The sequence below is a fragment of the Haemorhous mexicanus genome, chromosome 14, assembly GCF_027477595.1.
Source record: "Haemorhous mexicanus isolate bHaeMex1 chromosome 14, bHaeMex1.pri, whole genome shotgun sequence".
Classification (NCBI taxonomy): Eukaryota; Metazoa; Chordata; class Aves; order Passeriformes; family Fringillidae; genus Haemorhous; species Haemorhous mexicanus.
The window spans coordinates 16,716,912-16,729,385 of NC_082354.1; the positions used below are offsets into that span (position 1 = coordinate 16,716,912).

General features: G+C 40.8%; 1 protein-coding gene across 11 annotated transcripts in view; it reads left to right on the plus strand.

Annotated features, from left to right (window-relative positions):
• Positions 1-12,474, plus strand: part of ZNF711 (zinc finger protein 711) — a 29,033-nt gene that overhangs the window by 10,512 nt on the left and 6,047 nt on the right. For 3 of the 11 annotated variants that reach the window (XR_009488282.1, XR_009488287.1, XR_009488290.1), the window contains 9 exons: positions 3,035-3,193; positions 3,981-4,127; positions 4,698-4,835; positions 5,963-6,010; positions 6,532-6,675; positions 7,139-8,319; positions 10,280-10,784; positions 11,124-12,112; positions 12,208-12,281. Coding sequence is in view for 2 of the 11 variants with exons in the window: in XM_059859438.1 (XP_059715421.1) it covers positions 3,035-3,193; positions 3,981-4,127; positions 4,698-4,835; positions 5,963-6,010; positions 6,532-6,675; positions 7,139-8,316 (1,814 nt within the window). In the remaining 9 variants the exon portion in view is untranslated. Of the gene's footprint in view, positions 1-3,034; positions 3,194-3,980; positions 4,128-4,697; positions 4,836-5,962; positions 6,011-6,531; positions 6,676-7,138; positions 9,998-10,279; positions 10,785-11,123; positions 12,113-12,207; positions 12,282-12,474 lie in introns of those variants that run through there. The other 8 variants (XR_009488283.1, XR_009488285.1, XR_009488286.1 and 5 more) reach the window with 8 other exon arrangements.

A 12,474-nucleotide genomic window follows, 5' to 3' on the forward strand; every position in this document is an offset into this window, starting at 1 on the left:
TTTCCAAATTTTGCTGTATTACACATTTGCTGTTTTTGAAAAGGGATCCCAGAGGCCCTGGATTCATAAAGGCTTCCATTTTTTTAGCTTAAATTGTAAAGACTGAATTTTTTGGGGAATACACAGGATGGTTAATGATGTAGAAATAACCACAAGTGTTAAAAATACTGTTCTAAGTTTGCCTCTCTAAAACAGGACTCTCTATTTTCAAAGGATATTGAAGATTTGGGGGCTTTACAGGCAATATTAAAATACAGTGTGTGAGTGTACATGCTGTATTCATGTTTTGGGGTTTTCTTTTGCTGAAAACAGTCTTACAAAAGTTGAAAAATTCCTCATTTTTTTCCTTCATATAATGTTTATTGCATTGCAGTTGATGTTCTGGTAACTATCTAAGATTGTGAGATTTTTTTCTAATTTCATTATTTCACCAGCCCCATAGTGGTGCACAGTCACTGTCACATAATATTAGTTAAATAGTTGGAAATTCTTCCATAAAGAAAAGTTCCTGTCCCACATGTGGTAACTCCCCTGTTCAGCAGGAAATTGCTGATGTTGAGTAACTTCATTTCTGTTACACTGGTAATGTGTTATGTTTATAAAATATGTGAGTTTAGGAAAAAAATGCTGTTGATGGAGTTGCAGCTTTGAAAAGAACTTTATTACCACCTCCCAATTCTAAATTGGCAGGGTTTGTAAGCTTTGAAATACTCTTTGGCAGTCATAGAGCTGGGTATATAATCCCTCTTTGTACTGGGGATTACCTCCAGTCCTTCCAACACTCACACATGCAGTGGGAATGGTCATTAGTACCTAATTAAACTTATATTTATCATTTTCCAGAACATGCATAAGAAACTTTGATAAACTTTAAAAGTCTTGCAGAAAAAAAAAAGAAGTCTTCAATAAATGTAAAGTCTTTAGTAAATGTATGGAAATATTTACTCCAAGATAAGGGAATTTCAGTATCTCCACTTTTCTGTCTTCTGACAACCCCATTCTGGCAGCTTAAAAAATGTAAATTAGCAGGTGCAGTAACACTCCCCAGGGAATATAAAAGGGTTTAATGACCTGGTGCTGGGAAAGTCGAGTGTCAGAGGAATATTCAGGCTCTCTGTTGTGGCTCTCTCAGTGTCTGTGCTCTGGGGGTTCCCAGAGTCCAGGTCACACAAACATCAGGCAGCACGTGGCAGACTCTCTCTCATTGAGGTGTTGATGCTCCTGGCATTGATTTCAGTAGATATTTAGAGAGTTTTTTTAATTTAAAAAGCAAAAACTCTCTTCCTAAGGAAATTTTTTTTCCGTGATCCATGTTTGATACTTTTTCAGCAATGGAATTAATCCGTTAGTTACCAAAAAAAACCCCCAAACCCCACCAGACAGCTAAACCAGCATTTTTTAAATGTTTTCCTTAGATGTTTCAGGATATAGAGCCTGGTGCTGATGGCAGCAAGGTTGTGGGATCAGTCCCCATATGGATCATTCACTTAAGAGTTGGACTTAATGATCATTGTGGGTCCCTTCCAACTCAGAATATTAATTTTCATCAAAGTGCAGACTTCACAAAGGTTCTAAAACAAAACCAGGTATTTACTTGGACTTCCCTACATTTTATCCAGTTCTGTCCTCAGTAACTTCTGTACTCACCTGGTGCAGTCCAAGATGTGTGAGTAGAGCTGAGGTTTCCCAGTGCTGTGAGCTGGGTAGGTGGCTGTGGGAAGAGCTCAGTTTGGGATTGCTGGGGTGGTGGATGCCACTGCCCTGCTGCAGGAGAGGCACCCTCTCCTCCCACCTCCAGTAGCTGCCCCAGCATTAGAGGCTTCGAGGGACTCCAGTTTAGCCCAGTGCTCAAGGGGGTCAAAGCAGCTCTTGGGAGCAGCCACCAGTGCCTGGAGCAGGAAACTGGGAGGGGGCTGGGGACCACTGCAGCCATCCCAGGTAAGCCAGTTTTTCCCAGGGATCGGGGCCTTGGCACCCCCGTGGTGTCAGGAAGCTCTGCTGTCACCTCAGTGTTCATTTTAAGGTTTTTCTTTGCTTAGTGCACACATACTTCAATGTTACGTGTGCAGTAAGATGCTGTTTCCCTGGAATGCATTTCATTCAGATTTTGTCTGCATTTTGTGGGATTCTCCTCTATTTAGAGGCCTTCAGTGGGCGTTCAGCACTGCACAGGTTTGTGTTGACCATCTGTACAGGAGCTAAATTTATCCTCAGTGAGAAGTGTGTCAGTACATGTGTCAGGGAGATGCTGAGTTCTGTACCCTCTGGGCTGGCAGTGTGAGGTGTATCTATGGTCATCTCTGGGAATGCCTTTTTTACCAAAATAATACTGCTTTTAATAGTTTGGGTGTATTTTTTTTCTTAGAAATTAAATGAGCATTTTGAATGTATAAACCAAATAATCAGCAAGTGAGTTGTGTAAAGAATAAGAAATCAATCTCTCATAGTAATATTTGGATTTATTGTCATTGCATCTTTTAATCAGCTGTATATCGTGCATTAATCTTCATTAATGTGTTGTTTTCAAGTGATAAAGTGGATAAAATCATCATTTCTTTGAGGAAGAAGACAGTCAGATTTTTGATGCATACTTTCATCACACTCCTCAAGAGTTACAGCCACTAAATTTTAATCACTATGCATCAGAGTGAAAATTTTCAGAACTCTTAGACTCTAACAGGCAATTCTGGGTTAATTTTTAATGCTTTTGTATAGATCTTTAATTTCAATTATTGATAAATTTTTGCTTTCTGAGAGTAATAGTTTCAGCCATAACCAGTTACCTCATTCCCTTTGATGACAAGCTCCCTCTTGTGTCCTTTATTCTGTAATTCCTGCTGTGTTTCCTGAGTTACAATAAAATACCGAACTTCTGGAATCTTCTAAGTTTCTTGAGATGAGCTGCTTTTAAAGGCCACTTATGAATACAAACCTTTCCTGTGCATGGGGAGAATAGTGGAGAAAATCATGCTACTGATTACTTTGACTTCTAAAAACGTGTTTGAAGCTCATCATGATTCTCTTTTCTTTGCAGTGGATGATGTTGGAGAGAAATTGGACCATATAGGAAGCACTCCCTTGAAGATCAGTACCGAGGTGGCAAATGATGATGTTGCTAAAGATGATGGCTTTGGTTCAGAAGTTATCAAAGTCTACATATTTAAAGCTGAAGCTGAAGATGATGTTGAAATAGGTACCTTGAAATCCTGTTTATTCTTTCAGTAGTGTGAAGTGTTTCAGGGTCTTTGTGTTTGTTCTTCATTCCACATAATCCAGGGACTGGAGTGTTCTGTAGAACGTGACGTTTGTGGAGGCTGCCCAGATGCACAAATGCTGGGTGTGGATTAGTCTCAAGTTCTTTTTTGATTAGCTGGGCTATTTTCAGGCAGCCAAAGCCCAAATGTAGAAGTGATTGTGTGTCTGCAGCTGTTTATTCAGCTGCTGCTCTTCTCTGACTGCAAGACACAAGTGTGTCAGCACAGCAGAGCCTCTGGAGTGCATTCCTTTTGTTGGTGGGAGCCTTTGGTGGCCTTTGCAGAGAGAGGGGAGGAATTCTGGGGCTGCAGGTGAACCAAGGGACTCAGAATTCTCAGAGTTCCCTTTTCCCACGGATACACCAGCAATCCCCGTGCTCCGAGGGGATGCACAGCTCACCTGTGGCTGTTCTGAAAAAGCAGAATCCCCCTCTTGGCTGTTCTTGGAGTTGAAACCTCTGTTTCCCAGGCCCTGTTCCTACGTACACTTTGTTCCTCTGGGGATGGGCTCTCAGTCTGAAGGGACAGAAGGGACAGACTGCTCGTGCAGCAGCAGGGAGAGCCAAAATCTCTGATGGCTGAGAAGTAATTCCCAGCAGGGCTGTCCTCTGAGCTGCTCTCAGGGAGGTGGTCCCTGCAAGTCAAAAAAATACTTGGATCTGACATTAATCTTACCAGTGGCTTTGTTCACATTGACTTAATGTGTGTAACTTCTTTTTGTTCGAGGTGGGACAGAAATTGTCACTGAGAGTGACTTTCACAATGGCCATTCTGTAGCTGGAGTCATTGAACAAGGAGGTGTTGGGAGAATGCAGCGAGAAAAAATGGTTTACATGGCTGTTAAGGACTCTTCTCAGGAAGATGAAGATATTAGTAAGCATAATAAGAAACATTTTTGTTTCTCATGCTGTTTGTACCACCCATTTAACCATCGTTCTCAAGGACATTTTTAATTATTTTCTGAAGGATTCTTCAGCCTAAAGTAGTAGAAAACTAAACTCATCTTCCCTAAAAATAAAAAGCAGGCTATTATTATTTAAAGTGATGTGGATAATGCACTTTGTGCATGCTGTGTGCAGTCATTTAATTATTTATATTAAATTTAACATATCCATGGATGAAGTTAATGAGCTTAGTCCAACTTCTTATTTTTCTATTTTCCTACTGTGAATTAAGCAGCTTTCTGAAAAAGTGGCAAATATCATCAGTTACAAGTTTATGAGTTTGTCTATTGGAAATTTTGTGGTGTTTGTTTTGGATTAGTATTTATTGATACATGTTTTCTCTCTTTAAGGAATATCTGAGTAAGCAATGATCCCCTAAATGCCAAAGGAAGAAAATTAATTTATAATGGTTATCAATCAGAGCGAGAGCAAATTAAATGAAGGAGAAGTTTGGAAAGACAGAATAAAATTAAAGATTTATTCTCCTCCCTTCATCCAGGCTGTGCTGAAATAGCAGATGAAGTTTATATGGAAGTTATTGTAGGGGAAGAAGAAGCCACATCCCTTCCAGACACCCAGCTTGAGGACTCTGGCGTGAATAAAACGTTTGTCCCCGTTGCTTGGGCTGCTGCTTACGGTAGGAACCTGTGCTTCTTTCCTGAAAATCCCTGCCATTGTTTCCTTCCTCATCCAGCTGCCAGCATCTCTGGGATGACCTCACCTTGTTCTTGGGGTTTGGAAACAGCTCCTGATCTCTGCTATCCAATAATTGCTGTGTGTTGGGTTTTATGGAGTGGAAAGGAAAGCTTGTTAGGAGAAGTTTGATTTTGTTTCAGATCCCAGCTCAGATGTACACAGTACGTGGGGTTTGAAGATCTTAATGTTGAAGATTTTAAACAAAAAGAGCCTTAAGTATTTTACATTAGAGGGGGGGAAGGGGGAAAGACTGTAAAAAGGGAATAGTAGGAATAAATGTGTAAATATGTTCCTAATAATTTCAGTTTATAGACATGTTTTAGCCTGTTAGTCCTTCAGGTGAGAAACAAAAAAGTGATTTGTTTTCAAATACTGGAAGTGTCTTAGGATCTTGTGAGTTCTGTCTATTGTTGTGTATAATTTCCTTGGATTTTGGTGTGTTAAATTTTGTTAAGAGGGTATCAAGTTATCCATAGTTTCTGATACAATTAATTAAGCAAGTTAGTGAAAATTCCTTGGTGTGGTAAGGAGAGCCCAACAGCTGGGCTGGTGAAGTGCTTCAGAACCACAGAGCTTTGGCACATAGCAGCAGATACTCCCAGTGCAAAATGAGGAATGTGCTCCTGAGGTATCCCTTGTGCATCTCCAGAACTCCATTGTGCTGAGAGGCTGATAAGGGCCAAGCCCTCTTATCTGCCTCCTTCTACTCCAGGCAGATAACGTGCTTCCATCTCAGGAGCAAAATGTGCATTTCAGATAACCTCTGCCTTGCTATCTGAGGGGACAGATGAGGTTAAAAGTTTGCAGAAACAAGCATATTAATAATGGAAAGCAGGAGAGGCAGTAGGGTAAGCTTGCAAACACAGATGGGGTGGATATGAACTCCTCCCAGAGATGGGATTTTGGATCCTGAGGCTCGTGTTTACACACTGAGCTGCACATCCCACTTGGATGGTGTTAACCTGTTACTCATTAGCTGAGTTAGTTTTCTCTCATTATCAGACTTTCAAAAGCAGCATCTTTAAAAATAATATTATTTTATAATGACTAAAATACCATTTTCTGCAGGAGATGAAAGAAGGCTTCCCCGAAGATACGAAGATGGTCAAGCCGCAGGTGAGGACTTCTAACAGCATTAAAACTAAAACTGTCTTTGAAAAAACAGATATTTCTGTGTCAGTGCTCCTAATCAGAGATGCAAAGAATGAGCCATAAATTAGATATTGAAGGACTCCACAGTCTTTCTCTATTGTTTTGAATGAAAACAATTCTAGATATCTGTAGGCCTTCGGAGGGGGTGGGGAAGTTGGGAGGCACTGCCAAGTTTTTAATGTAGTTTTGCAGACAGAAAAGAGATAATGCAGTTGTTAAGAAGTGAAAACAAGTTCACTTAATAATAAATATCAGGGAATATAATTAGAAATGAATCAGTGTTTAAACAATCATACCCTTGACTTTTGCCAGGAAAGATAGATAGTGGTTCCCATTAGCACGCTTCTTTTTAATGTATGTTGTGGTAGAGGAATGGGCAGTGCTTGTTTTTAAGAAGTAGATAATGCTGCTGTGCAATTCCAGTCATCAGTCCCAAAGAAACAAGTTGTTTAAGGTTTTTTATGGTGTCTAATTTTTGTTTCTAGGAAATAACTTGGATACACGATTAGAAAACAAAAACGGTAATGCAACACAGTACCTGCAGATTTGTGATAGCATTAGCACTAATAGAGTGCTCAAACAAAAAACCAAGAAAAGGAGGAGAGGAGAGGCCAGGCAATGGCAAACAGGTAAACACTGGATGGTTACGGTATTGTCACGGAGTGCCACTTACTCCTGTCCTATTCCTTTTCTCTTTTTTAAGCTGATGCAGAATTAAAAGCTATAAATGATGATTTGCGTATTTCCTGTGTCCTTCCCCCCTCCAGTTCTGTGCCTAGAAAATGTCATATTTTGCTATTCAGAGTCAGTACACCCAGGGCTGATGCAATTCGTTGGAATGTTGCAAGCTATTAAAAAGTACCCATGGCTATATTCAGTGCACATGTGATATTCCTGATCTGTTTGAGCAGTTTCTAAAACAGAACTATATAAACTATAGGTGCTGTGGATTGGTTGTTTTTAAACTACTGAGCCACTCTCTCTCTGCTGCAAGTGTAAGTGCATGAATCTGAACAGCACTTGGCTGATTTAAAACTTCTTAATCAGTAAATGTGTTTCTTTCATAACTTGTTTTTGTTTGTTCAAAAACAGCTGTTATAATAGGTCCTGATGGACAGCCCTTAACAGTTTACCCTTGTCATATTTGTGGGAAAAAATTTAAATCCAGAGGATTCTTGAAAAGGCATATGAAGAACCATCCCGATCATATGATCAAGAAGAAATACCAGTGTACAGACTGTGACTTTACAACTAACAAAAAAGTAAGTTTCCACAATCATCTGGAAAGCCATAAACTTATAAATAAAGTTGATAAAACGCACGAGTTTACAGAGTACACGAGAAGATACAGAGAGGCGAGCCCGTTGAGTTCCAATAAACTCATCCTGAGGGACAAGGAGCCCAAGCTCCACAAGTGCAAATATTGTGACTATGAGACTGCAGAGCAGGGGCTGCTCAACAGGCACCTGCTGGCAGTCCATAGCAAGAACTTCCCTCATGTGTGCGTGGAATGTGGGAAGGGCTTCCGCCACCCCTCGGAGCTGAAAAAGCACATGAGGACCCACACGGGGGAAAAGCCATACCAGTGTCAGCACTGCGTGTTCAGGTGCGCTGACCAGTCCAACCTGAAAACTCACATCAAAACCAAACACGGCACCGACCTGCCCTATAAATGTGAGCACTGTCCCCAGGCCTTCGCCGACGAGAAGGAGCTGCAGCAGCACACCGAGCTCTTCCAAGGACATAAGACTCACCAGTGTCCCCACTGTGACCACAAGAGCACCAACTCCAGCGACCTGAAGCGACACATTATTTCAGTGCACACCAAGGATTTTCCCCACAAGTGCGAGGTGTGTGAGAAAGGCTTCCACCGGCCCTCGGAGCTCAAAAAGCATAGCGAGACCCATAAAGGGAAAAAGATCCACCAGTGTAGGCACTGTGACTTCAAAACCTCCGACCCTTTTGTGCTCAGTGGGCACATCCTCTCCGTTCACACCAAGGACCTGCCTTTTAAGTGCAAAAGGTGTAAAAGGGGCTTCAGGCAGCAGAACGAACTGAAGAAGCACATGAAGACCCACAGTGGCAGGAAGGTGTACCAGTGCCAGTACTGTGAGTACAGCACCACGGACGCGTCGGGCTTTAAGCGCCACGTCATCTCCATCCACACCAAAGACTACCCCCACAGGTGTGAGTTCTGCAAAAAGGGCTTCCGCAGGCCCTCCGAGAAAAATCAGCACATAATGAGGCACCACAAAGAGGCCATCCTGTGATAGGTGAGCTCCAGCAGGAAGCCGTGTAGGAACTGTCATATGCTAATTGGGGAAAAAAATAAATCTCACGAACTGTTTCTCCTGGTTTCAAAGCTTGATATTAAACCATAACTTTACATTCTTTGTATTAAAAGTCTTAAAAAGTATTAGGGTTGGCAGGGGATCTCGTAGCCCTATGATTGTTGCTGATCAGAACCTAAAGAGCACTAGAGAATGCAGAGGATGGATGAATGTCTTAAATTTGCAGAAAGATGGATGAATGTCTCCAAGTGAACAGAATTTGCCATTGCTGAGTCTAGAGGACAGGGCAGAGCTGATTGTGTGACCCATTCTGTCAGTCCCAACGTGTGTCTCCAGTATGGAAACAGATCCCTGGTGGGGTGAGCTACAGAGGGTTTGCAAAGGAGCCCCCTCTTCACTTCTTGTGCAGTTTGGAAAGGGGAGTTTTAGTCAGACACTTCATCACAACGTTTTCAATTGTGCCTAGAAATTGAATTCCAGAACTGGCAGAATTATCTGGGGGGGGGTGTCCCTTGTTCAGTTTGGTTTGCTTTGTTTTTTTAAACATTTCATAGGGAAACTTTTTGGTTTCCTTTATTAGTTTAGGTCCAAGAAGCATTTTTTTACTGGTTTTCAAAGCTGCTAACCTATTTTATTGCAGGATATGATGTTTAAATTAGAACATTATGTTATGGTCTCAGAGGTGGTGTTCTGGTGCTAGGGTTAAAGATGTATATGTATATAATTTCCCTTTTTTTATCTGAAACTACAGTTGAATGTTGTTCAGTATGGCACATATAACAAAATTAACTCTGAATTTGACTTTTTTTTTTTTTAAAGGATAAAAATGGATGCAGCTCTTAGTGTTGGGACTCAACACTAATTTTCTTCCTCGCTACTTTGAAGTCTTCTCTAAAAAGAATATTAAAAACAGTTGAAAACTGTAGGGGTTTTTTAATTAAAATTCAAAGTACTTAGAGGTTCTTTAGGGCAGTGTTCTTAACAGGTATGACAGTTACTGTCCTACCTCCTAATATGAAATTTTCCATATAGACGTAAAATTGCACCTTTTAATCGATTCTTTTAAAAAAAGATCTATACCATGCTATAGACATGCATTTTCAATCTGTAAGAAAGTATATATGCAGTATTTAACCAGAAAAACCTGCTGCCACTAGAGTTTGGAGGTGGATCTTGAGTTTACAGTGTATACATTTAAAATATGCATCCCTTTAAAAATGCTTTGTGTTAGCATGCTGCAAATCCAATGGCGCTTATATAACGAGCTGGTCTAGGGCTATTTAATGAAAAACCTGGTCATAAATGTTATGCATATAATGTGTATTTTTTACTTTTTTTAGTTGCTTCATGTTTGCACACAGCTGTTCACATGAGAAATTGTAACTTCATGCTATATTGTGGCTTTGTGTTCCAGATAATGTTCATATTTTGTTTTTGCACCAGATGAGAATCAGTTCCTTGAGAATAAATTTTTTTTATATTTCTAAACTTCAGAAAGTTAAAATTTGGGAAATCTCTTAGACAAATAAGTGTTTTATGTGGCTGTAAAAAATGATGTACACGCTGTAAAATAAGATTGTCACTGTTCTGTGGGATTATTATTTCTAAATGTGTTACTCATCGTAACGGGCATACAATAAAACGCATCTCTTGCACTCCAGATTTTTTGGAGTTTCCTTTTCATTTATGGTGTTTAGGAAAGTCCCATTCTCTGTAAATTTGCCTGATATTTTTAATTGCATTATTCACTAATTAACATGTAATCACATTTCAAGTAAACAGGTTACTTCAGGTCTATTTATCAGACTGTTGAGGAGAGAACACTGGGTTTGATTTAACCCTTTAGACTCACAGGTAATGGATTTCTGTTTGTTTTGCTTATTTCTAAAATAATTATCAAATCTGATACTGACATTCCTTTGAATATTTTTTTTCCTTTAAGAGAACAAAACGCTTCTCACATATTTTGGGAAAAAACAGGTAAGTTTTTTGTCTTTTTACCTGTGTAATAACAGCTTGCAGAATGAAATGCTAAAAACGCTGCTATCCTAAATTCCCTCTCTTTTTAGAATACTTGAATTGCACCATCAGTAACAGATTAAAAAGCTGAAGAAGAAGATGTGCTATTAAATGAACCCTTCATCGAGGATTTCCAACGGGCTTTGAGCCACTGCACTCGTAGATTTTGCACAAAGAGCAGAAATTAAGCAGACAGGAATTAATTCATCTGGGTTTTGTTGCTGCTTTTCCTTGCATGCCCAGCAGTCAGAAGGGAAAAAATCTTAGTGATTTAAGGCTGTGGACTTCTGACAATGTCAATGCTTTGTTCCTGAATGTTATGCTGAATACATGGACTGAAGGAGTTTCTTCACCTGAAGATGATCCCTGACTCTGCCCATGGCTGTGCTGGCTCATTTTTCCACCCTACAGATGGACCAAATAATCAGGTAATTAATTGTTCTGTATCAAAGCAGGAGGTAGGTTGCTGTTCTTGACATGAGATTTTAGGAAGTGGTGTTTTAAATCTTCTGAAATGGAAGGATAAAATGGCACCTGAGTCCTCAGCAGTTTGAGGGACAGTTCCCAAATCCTTCTCAGTGCCCTCTCCCAGTAAATATTTGAGAGCTGTGACAGGTCAGGGGTGCTTAAGCAAGCAGAGCCTCCCAAAGGTGTGCAGGGCTTGCTCTGAAATGTCAGATCTGGTTGGTGCAGCTTTTTATTGGGCTGACAGGTGCAGTTAAAAGTGATTCACATCCTGATCATCAGCTATGTTTTTCTTTCCTCAGGCTTCAGCTGCCCACAATTAAAGGCAATAAAGAGAAAAGGAGGAAGAGCTGCAGCAGAACTCTGGAAGTAAAGGTGAGGTACTGGGTGTGGACTGGTGGCTGCTGGACTTGTCAGGGCCTTCCCAGACAGGGCTCTCTGGCTTTTAATTTACAGCTGAGGCCGAGAAACTTCAATACTGCAGAAAGGTCAGTCAAAACAAAGAAGACAGTTTTCTCCTTTTCAGTGCAAAACAAGACTGCATTCTGGCAGATAAAGACAGGACAGAATGTATATTGTTGTAATTAGATAAAGTAAATAGTGTCTGACTTCTTTCTAATTTGTTCCTAGAAAAAAATGTAGAAGTCTTGGTGAAGCTACTTGAAATTGAGGTGGGAAATGAGCTAAAGTAAAATGTTTCTAAGCAGGATTTACACAGCTGAGTAAATGAGAAAATGTTTTTCTGTAAACTTCAGCAGAAAGCACATATTAGGTAAATCAGTTCCAGTTCCACAGCAAAGAGGGGACAGCTGAGCCCACAGTAACAGGAACTTCATAGTGAAAAAACTAAATTTGCTTTTTAAAAACATAGGGTTTTGAAAACAAAACCAGCCTATAAATAAATGGCCATATGCTTTATCTATTACTCTAACTCAGCTTTTTAACAATTGCTTTGTGTTTTCTGAGTACAAAGTGCAGTTACAGCCTCTTCTCTGTAGCATTTACAGGGTCTGGTGACCTGCAGATTCTTTGAGGAGTTGTCCTTGTCCCCAGGACAGGGAGCTGGCTGGCCTGAGCAGCAACCTGGGCTTCTTGTAAGCAGGCTGCAGCTTTCCTGGCTGCCCCAGGATGGTGTTTGCACTGGGATGGATCAGCTGGATTTGAAAAGAGCATTTGCCTGATGGTGGCCTTTGCCATGGAGTTGTCTCAGCACACCCAGCAGCTCCTGGTCTGAGCCCTGTCCCTCCTTAGGGAGTCCCCTGTGCTGTGCCATGGAGTGGAGGAAACCCAGGTTTGTGTCACTGAGGGGCTGCTCAGGAAATCCGTGGCTGGGATGAACCATCAGGAACTGTGGCCATTACTAACTCCCATTTCTGCTCTTTGTAGCTTGGTCTGAGCTGTGAGGAACCCCCAGGCCTGGTGGGAGCACAAGGAGCAGCTGCACCCAGACCCCTGCACAGGTAATGCTGGTGGCATTGAACAGACATGGTGCTGTTAGTCCTTTCTGTGTTTAAGATCACCAAAGGTGAAAAGTCTTTTGCTGACAGTGTAATTAACATTATTTATTGCACTGACACTGTCCCATGGCAGAGCACGTTAGCCCTGAGTGTAGATGTACCTTTTATTCACTGCTCTGCAGAAAAGGGGGGTGCT